The following is a 17299-nucleotide window of genomic DNA, read 5'->3' as shown; positions in this document are numbered from 1 at the left end:
GTAACGGTGATCACATGGTAAGAACTGGAGATTGGCTCAAGAACCACTCTCCAGCGATTTAGAGTTGGTACCGCCACGCAACAGCAACTTTGGATTGAGTATGCGAAATGGTTGGGTATGACAAGCTGCATCATCCTCCAAGCTGACTCTCTATTGTCTTCCAAGAGTGTTATGATGAGGGCTGGGGGGTTTTCCCAATGGAATCTCCATGGTTTGGCCTCCCATTCCTTGTGAAGCCTTTTTTTGAATTCCTCAGGCGAGGTTGTGCAAATTGTCTCTTGGATTTGTTGGTGCCAATCTTTCACCACTTGCTGGTTGAAAAAATCTTATCAGACCTTGGTGTTCACAATGGATTTCAATACCATTTTGAAAAGTCCTTGTGTTTGTCTTTGGTTGGGAGAGAAGGTGAAGAGCTTCTGGTCTGCTTGCTGGAGGTACCTGTAGGTGAGCATCATGTCATTACGCTTACTCTGAAAAACAAGTGTTGGGAGGTTAGCAGATTGTAATCTATTGCAGTAGGGCTGAGTGTGTAAACCGTCGATACATTTGGTGGCTCTCCTTTCGACACCTTGTAGAAAGGACCAGCAAGACATGTTATAAAATCCAGGATAGGATTTGTATAGTTTCAGAAAAACTGTGGAGGATCGATTACTGACGGTTCTTTTCAGTCCAAAATTTGCGTTTGCTCTAAAAACTGCTTGGACGGTGTGTTCATGGAATTTTAAACTGTCATCAAACAGGACTTCTAGGTCTCTACCACTACTAGATGTAGGAAGCAAGACTGCCGATGATGTTTTGCCGTCATACATAGTGTACTGGTGCTGCGGATTACCACGGCCAAAATGAAGAGTGACGCACTTTGAGATATTGAGGGATAGAAGCCACTTATCTGCCCATACTTGAATTTGGTTAAGGTCAGCTTGTAGGCTACTGTTGTCTGTGGTACCAAATAGCATAGAGTCATCAGGATAAGAGTCAATAAGATACCCAGGGTTTTCTTTAGGTATACAAGAATTTGGATTAAAGAGTTATTACCAAAATTACCTTAAAATTACCTTAGCAAGATAATGTTGTAATGAGCCTCCTGTGGAACATCTCACTGATGGTGTGACATAACTATGGTCTGGCATCCCAGGTTAGTCTACACCCTGCATTGGCCCAGTCCTGATTAACTCCTTTCTTGAACGCATCAATGGTTTGGGACTGGATGGTGGCTTTGGAGAGGCTGTTCCAGTAAGGGACAGCACATACAGAGAAGAAATGCCGGCACTCACGTTGATAGCAACATGGGAATTGCCGCTTCTTTGTGTGACCTCTTGTTGTACTTGCAAGGGATGAGGAGAAAATTTGACTTGAGAGGTCATTTTCTAGCAGTTCACAAGTAGCAATTGCGCCTCCTCTCTTCCTTTGATAGACTAGGGTGGGGAGTTTGATCGATACAAGATGCTCCTCACACAGCTTGTCTTGCAAAGCTGGTATGAGCTTTGTTGTTTGCCTTTGGACACTCTCGAGTGCTTTAATTTTCATTTATAATGGGGAAATGCTAGGAGCATTCCAAATTCCAGGTTTGGACGTACAATAGCTTTTTACAGCTTCTTGACCACACACAGCTTCCTGGTGGTAAACGTTTGTTTCGTGAGCTCTAGGGCTCAGTTCGTTTTAGCAACATCAGCTTGTGTGTGGCTGTGGAGCTTGAGTTCATCATTGACAATACCTTTGGGACTCCGCTAACGACAGGAAATTCATAAGAATCAATATTTTTACTAGTGGCATCATAAACTACTACCTTCTGAGTTCTTCCAGTAAGAAAGGCTTCAATCCAGGCTAACAGAAGGAAGACTTGTAGGGCAATAATCACTGACTTGGTCATTTCTCCCTTTCTTGAAGATGGGCTTGATGTTGGTATGCTTTCAGTCACTTGGGAGCACTTTAGAAGCGAGTGACATCCCAAACATCATTGCTATTGGGTCATCAATTTGTTCAGCTGCTTCTTTTAATAGTCTGGGTTGTAGATAATCTGTCCCAACAGCTTTATTTGCATCCAGTCTTTAAAGCCTTTTCAGAACATTCTCTATACTCATAATGTCGTGTACAATGATTCTCCAATTGGTTCCTCTGGTAAAGTGGGTGAAAGGTTAGTTATTGGCTGAGTGGAGAAAATTGTACCAAAGCTAGAGTTGAGCAAATCTGAAATTCTTTAGCCTCTGAGGACTTTGTGTCATCCTCTTTCATGAGGTCTGGGATATCGCGTCTAGAGGGATTAGCTGCTGAAACATCGCACCAGGAACCCATTGGATTCTGCTTTGTGTCAGCTGCATTTGCCTTGGTTGTAACATCTGCAATTTATGTATTTGGTCCATGCTCTTTTCTTCTTCCTTCTAGTCCTTAAGACTTCTTTGGGTAGGAAGGAGAGTGTTTTTGGCAGAGGCAACCAGTATACCCAGGTATGTTTGTTTTCTGCAGATAGGACTACTGTCTTAAATGCCTCCCAGCTTTTTTCTATGCTACCATTGTCAACCTCACTCTCCCATTTTATCTCTGACACGTCCTGCTGTATCATTTCATGATCTATAAAGAATTTTTTCACTTTATTTTCTTTCTTGAAGTTCACCTGTATCGAAGTCAAGATACAAATATGGTCACTGCTTCCAATTGCAGGGTGATAGGAAGTAGAAATGATTCATTCAGGGTTGTTTATCACAGCTAAGTCTAGCAAGGAGGGTTGTTGCTGGTGCCTGAATTCTGTTGGTTGGTCAATAATCTATATCAGTGAGGGATTTAGTAGTGACACAGGAGGGGCTACTTTCAGGGGGATTCTGCTGTGGAATCCCAGTAATGTTGTTCTTCTACTGCCATGATATACAACACAACACAGAGAGGAAAGTCTGACTAGACTTTCTTGAAAATATAATTGCTATGATTTTACAGCTTCCAAGAGTGTGACTAAGAATGGATAGTCCTTCTTCTGGGAGCAGAAGAATGGAAACCAAGGGGCAAAATTAATGGGAATTTTTCTTTTTGCAACAAATTTAAGAATTAGATAGCAGACACACTGTAAAGAATGCTGCAGAGGTCAAAACAGAAACAGCCACAACTTTTCAATACTTCAGCATTGTCAAAGCATACAGATAATTGAGACAACTTTCCTTCTTTTGGGTCTTTTGCTAATGATTCTAGATGGTATGCGTTCTGCAGTTGAACATAACATGATAGGAATCACAGTGTACAGACAAAGTCAATGGATGACTCTACTCCAAACTGATATGACAAATACGGCTCCCTATATTGTCGAGGTTCTGATGTTAAAACACATAAAAGACTGGAAGGCAGCTCACGGTACATTACCTCATCTGCAATGTGGTAATCAAACAAACAAAAATTCTACTTATAAACTGAGGGAAAAAGTTCACAAGAAATTCATCAGTTGTGAATTCCAAACCGATTTTGTAGAAATACATGTAATGTTAGCTAAATTTGGCCACTGGAATTAAGTGCTAAAGGCAGCTTACATTGCTGTAAATTTGGCAAATTTTAAAATTTGCAAAAGCGTGAAAGAGACCCTTCTTAAGACTGATGAGGACAAATAAATGGGAGACAACCAAATTCTGAGTTATTTACAGCCTGTACTTCTTGTATTTGAGTTTTTTAAGGGTTTCTTCCTGGGTTTTCCTAAAAACAAAAGTCTAGTTGATTTGTAGAGATAAGTGTTTAAGATAAGTGTTTTCTATTTGGCACTCTGCCACGTCAAGCAAAAACTAAGTATTGGCTTTTCAGTCAGAACTGCTTTAGTTGAGCTGTTTTTAGCTCTTTCAATTGGATGTGCCATAAAAATTTGACTATCTAATGTAAAGGTTTCAAAAGCACAACTGCTAAAGCAAAAAAGTTAATGTTTTTTCATCTCCCGAAAAATTTTGAAAAAGGGAGATCTCTGGTTTCTGTTTGACACTGATGATGTTTCCTTCTGCAGGCGGAAACCACAAAATTAGAACCCATACTCCACCCAGAACCCCCACTCCCACCCCTAATGAGATAATTTATATCCCAAATCATATACTCTCAATGATTTTTCTATATGTTGACTCTTTCTTAATATTAATTGAATGGTAAACAAGCATCATCAACAAGCCATAGAAAATAAGTCAGCCAATAAAAATTCACCATAACCTGGAGAAACTGTCTTTTGTTACGGGGGTGGGATTATTGTACATTTATGTTATGAGGATTTTCTTGAGATGATTTAGGTTACAGGGGGCGTTTTATTGTCGATATAACTTATGGGAGATTCAACTCAAGATGACGTCATGGGAGTTAAATAAGTGAGGGATTAGAACTGAAGGACCCCATATCCGTTTATCCCTGTATCCGTTTAGTCTTTTATTATTTTAATTTGTTGTAGAGATAGCGAAAAAATTAGTGTGGGAGGACATTTCCGCCGTTCCTGATTTCATTTTATGGACATTTGCCATCAATTTTAATTTCGTAGTTGATTAAACCTGGGAGGTTTAACGTTTAATAATATACAAGCAAAATAGATGCATCAAATTGGATGATGATACTAGCCCCTTATTCAAGAGAAATGTTTATTGTCAGAGGCCTTGAAAAAATTCTAGAAGAAAGAGAAATTGAAAAATCATACAATTCACAATTGAAAGCATGTGAATCATCATTAGAGAGTATCAGAGCAGAAATCCAAGCTGGAAAAATCCATCAAGGTGAAAATGCTACTTCAGCAGCCTTACCTCTTCCTCGAAATGAAGCTGGGAATGTTATGAGTGCGGAAAAATATGTGACTCCATTTGAATTTGGATGTCAGTCGAAAACACCACGAATCATGGTTTCAGCCATGGACTGCCTCCAAAAGCTCATTGCCCATGGTCACCTGACTGGAAATGAAATAGACCAAAGAAACAAGTCCCGAAGACTTATTGATCGTTTGGTTGAAACCATCTGCAATTGTTTTACTGGTACTCAAACAGATGAAGGAGTACAGCTGCAAATTATTAAGGCTCTATTGACTATAATGACATCCAAGCATGTTGAAGTCCACGGAAAAACTGTGCTAATATCCGTGAAAACCTGCTATGATATCTATTTGGCAAGTAAGAATATTGTCAACCAGAAAACAGCAAAAGCTACCCTCACACAGATGCTGAGTGTCATCTTTCAAAGGATGGAGAATCAAGCGATTGAAGAAGCAGCACGTCATTATGATGCAGCAGTTATAAACAAAGGGGGCCAAAAAACAATTAACAAACAGTCCTCTTCAACTAATCTAAGCGATCAAAGTGAAACAAAACAAGTGGAAGAAGAAAATCCAAATTCCAGTGAAAATGAAGTCGAACTAAAAGAAGAAACCGAAGAAATTGCAAAAATGACGCTATTAAATGGTGAACAAGAGGCATTTCCTGATTCTGTGACAAATCTTGAAGCAGACCTGACTGAAACAGTGACCATGGCAGAGGCTTTAGTTAATGAATTAGTTGAGACTGCAATACAAAAGAGCCTTACTGCGAATGTCAAATCTGATAAAGTGTCAAACGTTGGAAGAATTCCCTCCGAAGAAAACTTCAGCAAACAGACAGAAGACGATTGTAGTGGTTTATACTTTGGTCATATATTGCAGAGGGATGCATATTTAGTTTTCCGCTCTCTCTGTAAATTGTCAATGAAGCAAGTGACTGAAGAATATGTAGACCCAAGGAACTGGATGCGCTCCGAGATTTTAGCAATGGAACTGCTATTAGGTGTTATTCAGCAAGCTGGTAATGTATTCAAATCCCATCCCGTTTTTGTAACTGCTATCCGCCAGTATTTATGCGTGGCATTAAGCAAAAACGGAACCTCTCATGTACCAGAGGTTTTTCAACTATCATTGGAAATTTTTCGGTCACTGTTAGCTAACTTTAAGATGCATATAAAAGCCCAAATCGAGGTATTTTTTCGTGAGATATTTCTTAGCATATTGGAGACAACCAGTAGTAGCTTTGAACACAAATGGCTGGTGATCAACGCCTTAACTCGAATCTGTGCTGATGCTCAGTGTGTTGTTGACATCTATGTTAACTATGACTGTGAATTGGCTGCTGCTAATATTTACGAAAGACTTGTGAATGCACTGTCAAATATTGTTCAGGATCAACATTCAGTCAACATTGGTGCTACTCCTAATCAAAAAAAAGCATTACGAATTAAAGCTTTGGAGTGCCTAGTTTCAATCCTCAAACGTATGGTAGAGTGGAGCAGAGAATTGTACGTCAATAGCCATGCTCTTTCAAATCTCGGTGTTGAAAGTAAGAACAAGGATGTTTCCGAGGATTCGGACTCTGGGAAAAATTCAATGGTATTATATGGAAGTGTGAATTCTTTGTCTAGTTCAGCTAGTTCTCCAAATGCAGCCCTTCAGGGAAAAGAGGACAATCCTGAGCAGTTTGAGGTTCTAAAGCACCAAAAAGATATTTGGGAGCAGGGTATTGATATATTTAACAGAAAACCGAAAAAAGGTATAACGTACTTACAAGAAAATGGTCTACTTGGCAACCGGGCTGAAGATATAGCATCTTTTCTTCTCAATGACGAACGGCCAGATAAGGCAGTAGTTGGAAATTTTCTTGGAGATCCTGATAAGTCAAACGTTGAGATAATGCACGCCTATGTGGATCTGATGGATTTTAATGGGAAAGATATTGTTGCTGCCCTGAGATGCTTTTTGGAAGGCTTCCGTCTGCCAGGAGAAGCTCAGAAGATCGATAGACTTATGGAAAAATTCGCATCCAGATACTTTCAATGCAATCAGTCTGGCATTTTCGCAAGTGCTGATACCGCTTATGTCCTGGCTTATTCAATAATTATGCTTACTACAGATCTTCACAGTCCACAGGTAAAAACAAAGATGACGAAGGCTCAATATATTAAAATGAATAAAGGAATTAATGATTCAAAAGATCTACCAGAGGAGTTCTTGTCTGCCATCTATGATCAAATTGCTGGAAATGAGATAAAGATGAGGGCGTCAGCAAATAGTAAAGTAACCAAATCAGGCATGAGAACAGGAACGACTAGTCAGAAGCAGAAGAGACTTCTTTGGAATGTTGAAATGGAGGTATTGTCTTCTACAGCTCGACAGTTAATGGAGTCAGTTAGTCACGTTCAGGCTCCATTTACTACTGCTAAACATCTTGAACACGTTCGACCAATGTTCAAGCTGGCATGGACCCCATTCTTAGCTGCGTTCATGGTTGGGTTGCAAGATTGCGATGACCCAGAAGTAGCGACCCTTTGTCTGGATGGCATTAGGTGCTCAGTACGAATTGCTTGCATATTTCACATGGAGTTGGAACGTGACACATATGTCCAAGCCTTGGCAAGATTTACATTATTGACTGCCAATTCACCAATATCCAAGCTAAAGGCAAAAAACATCGACACCATTAAAATGCTAATTACTGTGGCCCATACAGACGGTAATTATCTTGGAAAATCGTGGATGGATATTTTGAAATGTATATCTCAGCTAGAATTGGCCCAGCTAATAGGAACTGGAGTTAGACCGCAATATATTACAGCTTCTTCTCCGTTTGCCATTAATATTAGTCAAATGTTTAGTCAAGAACTGAACAATCAGTTGACAAACTTTGGGTCCCCTAATTCTCCTTCCAGTTTCCGTTTATCAGATTTGGCGTGGATGGGTATGAATTCTCTTGAACCTGGCTTTAAACGGTCGATAAATGAAACAAGTTCACAGAGCATTGTTGTAGCTGTTGATAGAATATTTACCTGCTCAACTAGATTAGGTGGAGATGCAATCGTAGAATTTGTTAAAGCATTGTGTCAAGTGTCAATAGATGAGTTGAACCATCCAACACATCCTCGTATATTTAGTCTTCAAAAACTAGTTGAAATTTCTTACTACAACATGGGAAGAATTAGGCTACAATGGTCTCGAATCTGGGAAATCTTGGGTGATCATTTCGACAAAGTAGGCTGTTCCCCGAACGAGGACATTGCAGTCTTTTCATTGGACTCATTGCGTCAGCTTGCCATGAAATTCATTGAAAAAGGAGAATTGTCCAATTTTAGATTTCAAAAAGATTTTTTGCGACCCTTTGAGCATATAATGAAAAAGAACAAGTCTCCAACTATACGCCACATGGTAGTCCTCTGTATTGCTCAAATGGTCAATTCCAAAGCCAAGAATATAAAATCGGGATGGAAAAACATCTTCTCTGTGTTTCATATGGCCGCATCCGATCAAGACAAAGCAATTGTGGAACTAGCATTCCAAACTACTGGCAAAATAATAAGTCAGCTGTATGAGCAACAGTTTGCTGTGATGATTGATAGCTTTCAAGATGCCATTAAGTGCCTCTCAGAATTTGCTTGTAATTCTAGTTTCCTAGACACCAGTATGGAAGCCATTCAACTTATTCGTCAGTGTTCTAAGCATGTTGATGAAATGTCCCAGTTATTCAGAGAGCACAACATAGAGGATATGACTGTCAACAAAGAAGATAGAGTATGGGTTAGGGGCTGGTTCCCAATCTTATTTGAACTAAACTGTATTATAACCCGCTGTAAGCTTGATGTAAGAAGTCATGGTCTTATCATACTTTTCAAAGTTGTCAAGACTTATGGCAGAAATTTCAAATCTCACTGGTGGCAGGACTTGTTTCAAATTTTATTTAGAATACTTGACAATATAAAGTTACCAGAACAACAAACAGAGAAAAATGAGTGGATGACAACATGGTTGATGGTTGATGTTGTGACGCAATATTTTGATATCCTAGGAGGTTTACTTCTTGATGACATTTATTCACAGCTGAAATGGTGTATTCAACAAGATAATGAAGAACTTGCACGATCGGGTTCGAATTGTCTAGAGCGTTTAATTATATCCAATGGTCGCAAATTTACTGATGAAATCTGGTCAAAGACGTGTCGATGCCTTATGGACATTTTCAACTCCACTTTGCCAAGACAGCTGATTACATGGCAGCCTGGTGACTATCTAGATCTGGAAGAAACGACGGAGCGACGAGAATCTGGCCACATAAGTCTCAGAAGGTTTCCCAGTACTCATAGCATCAATTCGCTATCATCTAATTCCAGTAGATTGAGTAAGCCAATTACATCAGATCAGAGGATATTTTCTGCTTTGCAGATCCAATGTGTTGTACAACTGGAACTGATAACTACAATTGAAAATATTGTATTCTTCCCTGCAACTGCTAAAAAGGAAGATGCTGAAGCTCTCGCACTGTCACAGGGTGATTCAATATCCCTGGAATCAAGCAGTTTACATTATTGTAGCTTCAATCAAGATCAAGGAATTTATTCTCATATTTCATCAAGTCACATATTTCAACTATTAGATATCTTAAAGGAATCCCACTACTTTGCAAGAGACTTTAACTTGAATGAGGAACAGAGGAATCTTCTGTGGAAAGCAGGCTTCAAAGGGAACGTCTGTCCATATATACTAAAACAAGAAACCCTTAGCATAGATTGTATTTTTCGGATCCTATTCCAACTATACAGAGATCAAAGTAGACAAGATACATGGCCAGAGGTTGAAATAAGACTAACAGAAATTGGAAAAAATGCTCTGTCCCATTTTTTAATGCTCGAGAGTGATGCCCAGAAGGAGTTGTGGGTTAGTTTAATGTTCAGGTTTCTAACACGAGTTCATAATTTGAATGACGAAAGGTTTTGCACTCATATTTCACATTGGTATCCTCTCTTGTGTAACATCATGTCCAGTGATCTGAAACCCGAGCTTCAATCAGTGGTGCGACGAATCTTTCTTCGTATTGGACCAGTGTTTGGTATTAACTATAGCAGTAAAAGTGAAAGTTATCTTCCTAATTCATCTAGTCCCAATTGATGATCGAATTAGGTGCCAGATCCGTGCTGTAATTGAGCAGTTGTTTTTGGAATTTTTTTTTTATTATTATTTGAGTGGAAACTCACTAGTGATTCAATGCTTTCCTCTCTCAAGCACAGCTTGGTGCTCAATCAAATTACACCATGCATTTATAATAACTATATCCAGAGCTGAGTTTACATGACTTTATTTAGGGTCCTTGGAACCTTATAAACATTCAAAGTAAGATCAAAGTAGACAAGATACATGGCCAGAGGTTGAAATAAGACTAACAGAAATTAGAAAAAATGCTGTGTCCCATTTTTTAATGCTCGAGAGTGATGCCCAGAAAGAGTTGTGGGTTAGTTTAATGTTCAGGTTTCTAACACGAGTTCATAATTTGAATGACGAAAGGTTTTGCACTCATATTTCACATTGGTATCCTCTGATTCGTGCGACGAATCTTTCTTCGTATTGGACCGGTGTTTGGTATTAACTATAGCAGTATCAGTGAAAGTTATCTTCCTAATTCATCTAGTCCCAATTGATGATCGAATTAGGTGCCAGATTCGTGCTGTAATTGAGCAGTTGTTTTTGGAATTTTTTTTTTATTATTATTTGAGTGGAAACTCACTAGTGATTCAATGCTTTCCTCTCTCAAGCACAGCTTGGTGCTCAATCAAATTACACCATGCATTTATAATAACTATATCCAGAGCTGAGTTTACATGACTTTATTTAGGGTCCTTGGAACCTTATAAACATTGGTGTGGTTAAGAGGGGCTCTACTCCAAAGTGGGTCTAATCAAGGTCATCTCTACCAAAAATATTTGGGGCAATTGTGACAGTTTGGTCGATCAGTCGGTCAGCTTATCGATTGTTTTTTCGTCCATAAATTATATAATTTCGACCATTAATTACATAATCAAATAATTTCCTCCATAAATTACAGAATTTCATTCATAAATTACATAATTTATGTAATGTCTGCTCCTTTAAGGAAATATAGAAAAACTGCAGTGCTTTGTACTGTGCCTTTGCCTTTCTATTTTCAAGTAGACTAGGACATTAGACGGAATCTAATGGCCTTCAACACCAAATTTTGTGTTAAAAATTGAATAAGCATTGAGATTCAAATGATTGTTCAATTTTCCAGTTTTCTGGTTCTGGTTCAGTAACAGTCTATACTCAAAGAAACAAAGGTTCAATACTGTAAGAGACTACCGTGGTTTATTATTTAGGCTCAGCTTTGAGTTACAAATTATATGACAATTTGTAAATACTTTAATGATTATTATTAATTAAACAAAAAAAACGAGTTGTTTCAACTGAAGGCGGGGAGCAACATTGAAACTTGAGAGAAGCAAAAATTGTTCCACGTATGGGGAGGGGAAAGCCCTTCCTCATCCCTTGCTCTTTATGCTAGAGTCTTAATGTTCTGTAAAAATACTTCTCATTTAAATTCAATGGCTCTTGTCTTTCAGAAGTTGTTCTTAAGGACTTGTAGAAGAAGTCAAAGTTTAGTATAAAGAGCAAGAGATGAGGAAGCAGAAGCTCCTACTCCTTATATGCAGAGTGATTCTGCTTAGTTTGAGTTTTAATATTGCTCCTTACTTTCCGTTGAAAAAACTTGTTTGTGTTATTTAATGTCTGACAGTTTTTCAAAGCATGCCAAGAAATCCCCATCCTCCCCTTGTGTAAATTCCTCCTAGAAACTATCTCCCCCAAGGAAAACTATCCCTGTGGAAGATTCCTCCCCCGCCTACATGGAATTTTCCCCTAAAAATTCCCATATATTTCTCCATAAAAAACACTATATGTAAACAATGGGTAAATTGTATAATGTACAGCCCTTTTCCCAGGCACCGTGGGCGGGGGGGGTCATGCCATCCTCAGAGGCATAGTCATTGGATCTTTCAAGTACAATTAAATTAAAAAAAAGAGTTTTTTTAATGAAAATAAGGAGCAATATTAAAACTTAAAACGAACAGAAATTGCTCCGTATATGAAAGGGGTTTTCCTCCTCAACGCCTCGCTCTTTACGCTAAAGTTTGACTCTTTCTCTTAACTCTATTTTTAAAACAATAAACAACTTTAGCGTAAAGAGCGGGGCGTTGAGGAGGAAAAGCCCCTTTCATATACGGAGGATTTTCTGTTCGTTTTAAATTTTAATGTTGCTCCTTACTTTCATTTAAAAAAACTCGTTTTTTTACTTAATTTCTGGACGTTTTTGAATTAATGCATGTTTTATCTTGGCTCTCCGCACATAAATAATTAAAACGAAATTTGTATATTAATTAATTGCAATTAATCGGAAGATTTTGAGAAAAAAGGAGCAAGGGAGGAGGCCTAGTTGCCCTCCTAGTTTTTGATTACTTAAAAAAGCAACTAGAATTTTTAATTTTTTACAAACGTTTTCATTGGTAAAAAATATACGTAACTTAAGTAACGAACTTCTATACTCTTATGTTTTTATTGCGTATATGAGGGGGTTCAACCCTCGTCGATACCACGCTCTTTACACTAAAGCTTATATTTTGGCCCAATTCGTTAAGAATGACCTCTAAATCACAAAGGCAGTGGAATAAATAGTTGAAATTACTAAAAATACTTTAGCGTAAAGAGTGAGGCACAACGAGGAGGTCAACCCCTCATATGCGTATTATTTTTTGCTCGTTTTAAGTTTTAATGCTGCTACTTACTTTCAGTAGAAAAAACATTTCATATCTATTTTTCCATTGTTTTTTAAATAATGCTAGAAAATCCTGCGCCCCCTTCCTTGAAATTCTCTTACCCCATGAGAAGTTTCTCCATAGAAATATCCTCCCACGTAACCCCCCCCCCCTTCAACTCCCCCTAAACCGAAAAAAATCCCCTGAAAACGTCTGTACACTTCCCAGTAACCATTACTACATGTAAACACAGGTCAAAGTTTACAACTTGCAGCCCCTCCCACGGGGACTACGGGGGAGTAAGTCGTCCCTAAAGACATAGTTATTAGGTTTTTCGACTATGATGAATAAAATGGCTATCTCAGAATTTTGATCCGCAGACTTTTGGGAAAAAATGAGCGTGGGAGGGGGCCTAGGTGCCCTCCAATTTTTTGGTCACTTAAAAAGGGCACTAGAACTGTTAATTTACATTAGAATGAGCCCTATCGCGACATTCTAGGACCACTCAGTCGATACAATCACCCCTAAAAAAATAAAATAAAAAATAAATAAACACGCATCCATGATCTGTCTTCTGGCAAAAAAGTGCGAAATTCCACATTTTTGTAGACAGGAGCTTGAATCTTCTACATCAAGGTTCTCTGATACGCTGCATCTGATGGTGTGTTTTTCGTTAAGATTGTATGACTTTTAGTGGGTGTTTCCCCCTATTTCCTAAAATGAGGAAAATTTTCTCAGGCTCGTAACTTTTGATGGGTATAACTGATCTTGATGAAACTTGTATATTTAAAATCAGCATCAAAATACGATTCTTTTGATGTAACTATTGGTCTCAAAATTCCATTTTTTGAGTTTTGGTTACTATTGAGCCGGGTCGCTCCTTACTACAGTTTGTTACCACAAACTGTTTGATGTTGAACCAAATGGCTATCTCAAAGTTTCCATTGGGTTGCTCATCCTGATAAGGTGAAGAAAAAGATAACCAGAGAATTGGTTAACACCATACTTGCAAGAAAACCAAAAATGTACAGTTTTCTGGAATGGAAAGATTTGAAAATTGTTTATAAAAGATATGCAAGTCTCTATTTTTGCTGCAGCATTGAACAGTCAGAAAATAAGCTGATTACATTAAATATTATACATTGCTATGTTGAGCTGTTGGACAAATACTTTGGAAGTGTAAGTGAATTCAAAATTATATTCAACTTTAAGAAAGCCTATTTCATGCTCAATAAATTACTTCTGGGGAGATAAAATCCAAGAAACCAGCAAGAAAAACGTATTGAAAGCTATCCAAGCACAGGATCTCCTGCAAGAGGTTAGTGATATTAAGGATACTGCTGAATTATGGTCATCTAAATTTAAGCTTGCCCTAAATTATAAACACTAAAAGAAGATCTGACATTATAGGGAAGTCCAATAATCTTTGTTATAGATGATGTTAGTCTACACATATTATTCCATTACATTGATAGATAAAGAGAAGATTAAGACTTTTAACTTTATAATACTGTCACTAAAATAAGGTGATCTTAGTGCAACTTGTGGTTCCTAGGATGAATATGGATGGGTTTTCTTGAAACTTAAAGACTACCAAAACGTGTATTGCACCATCTTAAATGCTGCTCAGAATTGTTGGCAACACTGTTTTTTTCTAGATTTGCAATAACAGAAATGTTAATGGAATATAAATATTTGTCAAAAATATGTTTTTGACACAAATAAAATCGTAATTTCATATTGTAATTAAAATTCATTGTAAATTATTATATTGTTCTTGTTTGTGAATCCAGACACCATGTATAATTCGTGTGGTCTTTAGGAATGCTCTCAAGGGAATCTATAGTCTAAGATGATTCTATGAATCTAAGATGATTCTATACCATAAATATTGGGCATTATTAACAGAGTTCCTCAGTTCCAATCCCTCACTTATTTAACTCCTATGACATCATCTTAATTCGAATCTTTCATATGTTATACTGATAATAAACCCCTTACAACTTAAATCATTTTATGAAAACCCCCATAAAATAATTTTTAATATGCCCCCCCCCCCTTGTAACGCTTTCCAGAAGTATTTTCACACTTCAAACATAAATACAAGAGGACACCAAGAACAAATATTCAGACATATTGCAGTAATTCAATCAAGGGCCAATTTTGGGAGTGTCCAAGCAGTGGCTGACTGGATATCACTCCCAGAAATAGTTGTAAACTCTAAAACCTTGAATAGTTTCAAAAATGGCCAGGATTGATTTTGAAGAGAACATTTTTATACACATGACTCATAGACCAGGGTAAGGAAGACCCTTGCAGTAATGCTTGCTTACAAATTGCTTAGTGTGCGCATTGCTTATTTACCCCCACCTTATTGTTGTTGTTTTTTATAGGTGCTTGGGTTTTGAATAAATAGACTTCACACCATCCGACGCGAACATTACATGGTGTCAGAAGTGGGATGGATGCAGAAACGCTTAGAATCAACTGGAGCTCAGATAATCTAGAATCCAAATGGACGAAGTTTGATAACCATGCTAAGTTAATGTTCATTGGACCACTTGCTGGAAAGACAGCAAAACAGCGCTGTGCATATCTTCTCATCTGGGCAGGCAAACAAGGGAGAGAAATCTTCAGCACATTTGACCTAACTGATGCTGAAAAGAAAGACATTGATACACACTTTACAAAATTCAGAGAATTTGCAGCCACAAAAAAAAATCAAGTCTTCTCACGATACATCTTCCAAAAGCATGACCAAAAGCAGGAGAGCATAGACAAATACATTACCGATCTGAAAATCCTAGTGAAACCAGGCAGTTACGTGGACAAAGACAAAATGCTAAGAGACAGGATAGTGGGCGGAGTGGCCAATCCCAAAATACATGAGAAACTCCTCTTGGTTGGAGAAACCCTATCCCTGAACCAAACAGTAACCATTTGTAGAGCATTCGAAACAACCCAAGCACAGCTGAAAGCCTTTGAAGTCAGAGAAATCAAGCAGGAAATTGATTCCATTGCCAAAAGTCGGCCACACCCCAAGTCCAAGAAACCAGAATGCTACTTCTGCAGCGGAACGTACTCACTGAACCATATTTGTCCAGCAAAAGGGAAGACATGCTCAAAATGCAGGAGGCCAAACCACTTTGCAAAGCTTTGCAGAATTGCAGAAAAGAAAGCTGTACATACTGTGGAGGATGGTGAAGCAATATCTGAAACAGCAGAAAACATAGACGAAGTGTTCCTGTACACAATACAGAACAACACTAGAGAAGATGAAGCACTTGCAAAATTATCCATTGAGGGGCAAATGTGTGTAAAATTCAAAATCAACAAAGGAGCACAGGTGAATGTGCTACCACTCTAGTATTACAATAAATTGCCAATAAAACCTGGCCTGATAAAAGGCAGCCACAAACTGACAAGCTACTGTGGATCAGCTATCCCCTATGCAGGAATCAGTCACCTGACCTGCCAATACAAAGATTGAAAGACACACTCACATACATTCTACATTGTCGGGTCCAACACAATTCCAGTCATGGGTCTAAAAAGCTGCAAAGATCTGGAGCTGATCAAGCTGATATTAAACATCCAAAAAGAAGACAGGACAACTAGTGCCTGCTCCAAACAGGCAAATGAGTACAAGGAAACTTTTGAAGGAATTGGAAACCTGGAAAACAAATGTGATATCCACCTAAAAGAAAATGCTGTCCCTACTGTTTACCCTGTGAGAAAAGTACCTTTAGCAATGAAACAGAAACTTAAGGATGAGCTGGGCAGACTAGAAGCCCTAAACATAATTGGAAAAGTCAGCAAGCCAAGTGACTGGGTAAATGCCATGGTCATGGTCGAAAAGAAACATGGAAGCGTCTGCCTATGCATAGACCCTGTGGATCTAAACAAAGCAATCCGACAACCTCATTACCGAATCCCCACGTTCAAAGACGCAACAGAGGACTTACATGGCATATCAACCATAAGCAAGCTTGACGTCCCATTGGGCTACTGGATACTGCCACTAACCAAATGGTCATTTGGTCATTGGTCATTTACACAATGTTTAGCACTGTCTTCAGAAGATACAGACGGAAAAGATACCCATTCGGTCTTGTTTCAGCACAAGATGAATTCCAGCATCAAATGGAAGAGATATTCAAAGGGTTGGAAGGCATCCACACCCTCATCAATGACATCCTTGAATATGGAAAAAGTGAAGAAGACCACAACAACAGGCTCTATGCAGTCCTTAAACGCACCAGGGAGAAAGGAGTGAAGTAAAATACCTCGGTCACATCATCAGCAAAGAAGGAATCAAACCAGACCCCAAAAAACTCAATGCCATCAAAAAAATGCCAAGTCCAACAACCAAAGAAGAACTCCAAACCCTTCTGGGCATGATCAACTTCCTATCCTGATACATCCCCAGTCTCTCATCCAGAAACAAGACCCTACAAAATCTCATATAAGAAGTAGAGTTTGAGTGGAGATCACATCACAAAGAATGCTTCAGCACCATCAAGTGGTCAATCACTGACAATCTAGCCTTCTTTGACCACAGCAGCTGCACAGTTGACTTGAAAGTTGACGCCTCAAAGCATGGACTGGGGGCAGAGATCTCAACCAATGGAAACATTTGTGGCTATGCATCTAGAGCTCTCAGCAAGACTGAACAAAACTACTCACAACTCAAAAAAGAAATGTATGCAATTGTATATGCATTGAAACATTTCCATCATTACATCTATGGGCAGAAGGTAACAGT

The 17299-nt window shown here is 38.5% G+C and overlaps 3 protein-coding genes across 3 annotated transcripts in view; 2 read left to right on the top strand and 1 right to left on the bottom strand.

Annotated features, from left to right (window-relative positions):
* LOC136026630 (N-terminal kinase-like protein) overlaps positions 1-17299 on the top strand; it is a gene marked incomplete in the record, with an annotated part of 193298 nt that overhangs the window by 85291 nt on the left and 90708 nt on the right.
* LOC136026651 (RUN domain-containing protein 1-like) overlaps positions 1-17299 on the bottom strand; it is a 29819-nt gene that overhangs the window by 7683 nt on the left and 4837 nt on the right. The window lies entirely within an intron of this gene.
* LOC136041951 (brefeldin A-inhibited guanine nucleotide-exchange protein 1-like) lies at positions 4571-9883 on the top strand. Its single transcript, XM_065726794.1, has one exon. It carries the CDS (start codon positions 4577-4579, stop codon positions 9881-9883), a length of 5307 nt encoding a protein of 1768 aa, XP_065582866.1. The 5' UTR covers positions 4571-4576.

The sequence above is a fragment of the Artemia franciscana genome, chromosome 1 (assembly GCF_032884065.1).
Source record: "Artemia franciscana chromosome 1, ASM3288406v1, whole genome shotgun sequence".
NCBI lineage: Eukaryota > Metazoa > Arthropoda > Branchiopoda > Anostraca > Artemiidae > Artemia > Artemia franciscana.
Note: the sequence above shows the minus strand (reverse complement) of the source record. Positions and strands in the feature narration are given on the sequence as shown.